The sequence below is a fragment of the Hesperophylax consimilis genome, chromosome 20 (genome assembly GCF_061612785.1).
Source record: "Hesperophylax consimilis isolate HC1 chromosome 20, BYU_Hcon_1.0, whole genome shotgun sequence".
In the NCBI taxonomy this organism is placed as follows: domain Eukaryota; kingdom Metazoa; phylum Arthropoda; class Insecta; order Trichoptera; family Limnephilidae; genus Hesperophylax; species Hesperophylax consimilis.
The window spans coordinates 19714673-19717869 of NC_142855.1; the positions used below are offsets into that span (position 1 = coordinate 19714673).

General features: G+C 38.6%; 1 protein-coding gene across 1 annotated transcript; it reads left to right on the forward strand.

The window, feature by feature from the left end:
- Positions 1 to 1859: 1859 nt before the first annotated feature.
- Positions 1860 to 2878, forward strand: LOC149414290 (uncharacterized). The gene is made up of 3 exons (XM_089644126.1): positions 1860 to 1985; positions 2135 to 2290; positions 2576 to 2878. The coding sequence occupies exons 1-3, from the start codon at positions 1860 to 1862 to the stop codon at positions 2876 to 2878; spliced, it is 585 nt and encodes a 194-aa protein (XP_089500252.1).
- Positions 2879 to 3197: the final 319 nt, after the last annotated feature.

Here is a 3197-nt window from a genome sequence, read left to right on the forward strand (position 1 = left end):
AGTGTCAGAGAATACATTCATTTTGTACCTTGGGTCTAAAATTGTACATATCGAGAATGTTCGACTTCTCTCAACACCTTCTAGTCTTTTATCTAAGCCTGTCCGAAGTGCAGTAATTACATTGTTTGTAATTAGAGTAAAGCCTTCCAGAAGCAGTTGATTACATGATTCTCTAAGACAACGTGTCATGACTATGATGGTACTGGCTGTCATATAATCTTCGCCACTCATAGCTTTCGTAGCTATGCCGTAGCCCTGGTGTAAGACCACCATTCAGAATTGAAACGTTGCTTGAAATGGCTTTAGCCGTGTTTAGTGACCAGATCTGAATAGCCAGGTACTTCCCCACCTTCATCTACCCCATCTCCTTCCCCTCCCTACTACCTTCAGCCTCACAACTCACAACATACCTCAATTGGGGGTGCCATAGTCGCACTGGCTCCAGACGGGAGCTTTTGGGACTCTTGTGCGGTATGATGATGGACACTGTAACGCTGTCCGAAACGTTGGCTAAAGAAGGGGGTAGCGCTACATGGTATACCCCAAAAATAAATTGTTTCGCACTGGCTCCAGACGGGAGCAGTTGGGACTCTTGTGCGGTATTCGCTCGGCTGCCTGGGAGGTGTATTTCCAATCCCTTTCACGTTTCAGTCGCGCTAAAATTATTTAATTATTTTCAATGTAAAACAAAACATTGGAGGTAATAAAAGCGGTCTATCCTCTCTGCTTACCCTTCTATAATTACGGTCGTCACCCTCATACAAACAGATTTATTTTTTATTTATTTATTACATAAGATACATTTATAAGCAAAAATAACATAATAATATTTCAAAATAACTGTCAATATTAAAATGTGTACAAGTGTTATAGATAGAGCAACGAAACGCGTAGGCGACTGAAACGAGGACTAATGGTGATTTATATGCATAACATAACAATACCGCTGACTACCGCGTTACATTACGAAACGCGGCGTTACTGAAACGCGGCAGAGATTGGAAATACGCGGTCGCATGCGAAACGACCGAAACTAGTCTCACATATGCATAACAAATAACAATCCGTCCCGCCGACGGCGCCGACTACCGCGTTACGTTACGAAACGCGGCGTTACTGAAACGCGGTCGCATGCGAAACGGCCGAAACTACTTTACATCACACCCAACACCAAATAACGCATTTACAAAAATAACTACTTGTAATTTTATCGAGACTAGTTATTTCCGTTACATCGACGAAACTAGTTATTGTATCTAGTTACGTTAAATAACGCTCACTCCTACGTGCAACCAACTTCACGTTTATTCATATGTCAGATTCTGTCATCGAATGCCGGGCAATATGATTAAAACCGAATTGAAAATTAGAAGGAAGCGGAATAAAAATTGGGGTGATGTTGAAAAGGTTTGTTTTTAACCTCTTATCTTGGCTGTAATGTTTTATTTATTTGAAATTAGTGTTTAATGATTGTTTTCCGTGTAGGCGTTATTAAAGGATCATGGCTGATCACATTAAAGTGGTGGAGAATAAAAATTCTAATACAAATACCCTAATTTCCAAGAGGGAGGCTTGGAAAAGTATCGTAATGAAGTAAGTATACCTATGTATTTTTAACTTTTCTACACTTCCCTTCATAGCTTTGGTAAGTATTTATTTTTAATAAAAAATAACCGTTGTAAATAATTCATTGGTTAAGATCAATGTACCTACTTATGCCACTTAATTAATAATCCACTATTTTTCAGATTTAACACCCTGAGCACCATATCCCAAGGGATCTATCTCAAATCCAAGCACAGTGGAAACTGTACAAATTAACATCCAAAAACACACTGAGCCTCTATCGTAGGGCGATAATGGCAACCGGTGGAGGGCCGAGACCGACAAGTCCGTCGGAGGAAATCTACTCACTGGTGGACATGTTGCCCAATGAATTTGCGGTGGACAGCAACTGTCACGATAGTAATTCGTATTCTGCAAAGGTAAATATTGTAGCTTTATTTTATTCAAAAGATAAATTTGTACGATGATAATAATTTTATTAAAATATTGATTGTTCTATCGAAACTGAACTTGTATTTAATGTATAAAGATAGAATAAAAGTTTGCAAATGGTGTTTTATTATTACAGATTTCGCCCACAAACGTAGCTGCTGCCCGACCACAATCACCTTTGCCACAACCAGCACCAGCACCACAACGAGTTCCACAGCCAGCTCTACCAGCACCGCCACCAGCACACACTGTCCCGCTGCGCTCTTCACCCCGGAGGCGACTCTTCACTAAAGTAGGTCACACATTACACTTCATTGCCATTTGTATAACAGACTTTATTGTCGGACCAAAATTAAAAGTTTAGTAAGAAAATCAATAAATTTGTTTAATTTCATATTTTTTTATTTATAAAATGCATATTTAATTATTAAGAAAAGATACATCAAATCACCATACATGTTGAATGAAGTGTAAACATACAGATTAAATATATCAAAACAGAAAAAAAGTAGAAAATAGATTAAACAGCACAATTATTTTAAACCAGGTATGAAAGATTTATGTTGTTTTTTTTCAGAAAGCCAAACCTGATGACTTGTCGGTGAAAGTATGGGAAGAAACCAAAAAAATGATTCACCTGGAGTACACGAAGAAGATGGAGCGTATGGAGAATGAGTGCAGGCAAATAATTCAGACTCGAATAAGGTTGACTGAAGACGAGTCCAGGGCCAACCTTCGGCTGAATGTACTGGAATCTGAAAATAAAATAAGGTTGATGGAGGAAGAGTCCAGGAACATTATTCAGGCTCGAATAAGGTTGATGGAGGAAGAGCATAATACAAACATGTTGATGCGCAAAGAAACACCCCCAACCCCCTAGCCCCCCGCTTTAGAGGTGTCAGTGGAGAGTCCCGCTGCTGCGCGTGCCCAGGGGACCAATTCTCCACCAACGGTTAGTATTTATTCATTTCCATTCATTTGCGTGTAATATCGTACATTTAAAATGTCTTCTTACTGCTCTAACGCTTCATTCAGAAGTCTTTGACGGATTCAACAATATGATAGTCGAAGAATAATGAATATTTCAGATATTTTAAAGTGTATTTCTACATTCTGTTATATTTACTGTCAATAATTAATATTATTCTAATTTCTTTTCAGACAAGGATCTTCCACTGTAAGCAGTCCTTAAATAAATA

Bases quoted from the DNA above. Each gene is read 5' to 3' on its own strand.
- LOC149414290 (XM_089644126.1), top strand. From the start codon at position 1,860: ATGGCAACCGGTGGAGGGCCGAGACCGACAAGTCCGTCGGAGGAAATC. The intron at 1,986-2,134 runs GTAAATATTGTA...TTATTATTACAG, and splicing joins GTAATTCGTATTCTGCAAAG to ATTTCGCCCACAAACGTAGC. The intron at 2,291-2,575 runs GTAGGTCACACA...GTTTTTTTTCAG, and splicing joins GGAGGCGACTCTTCACTAAA to AAAGCCAAACCTGATGACTT.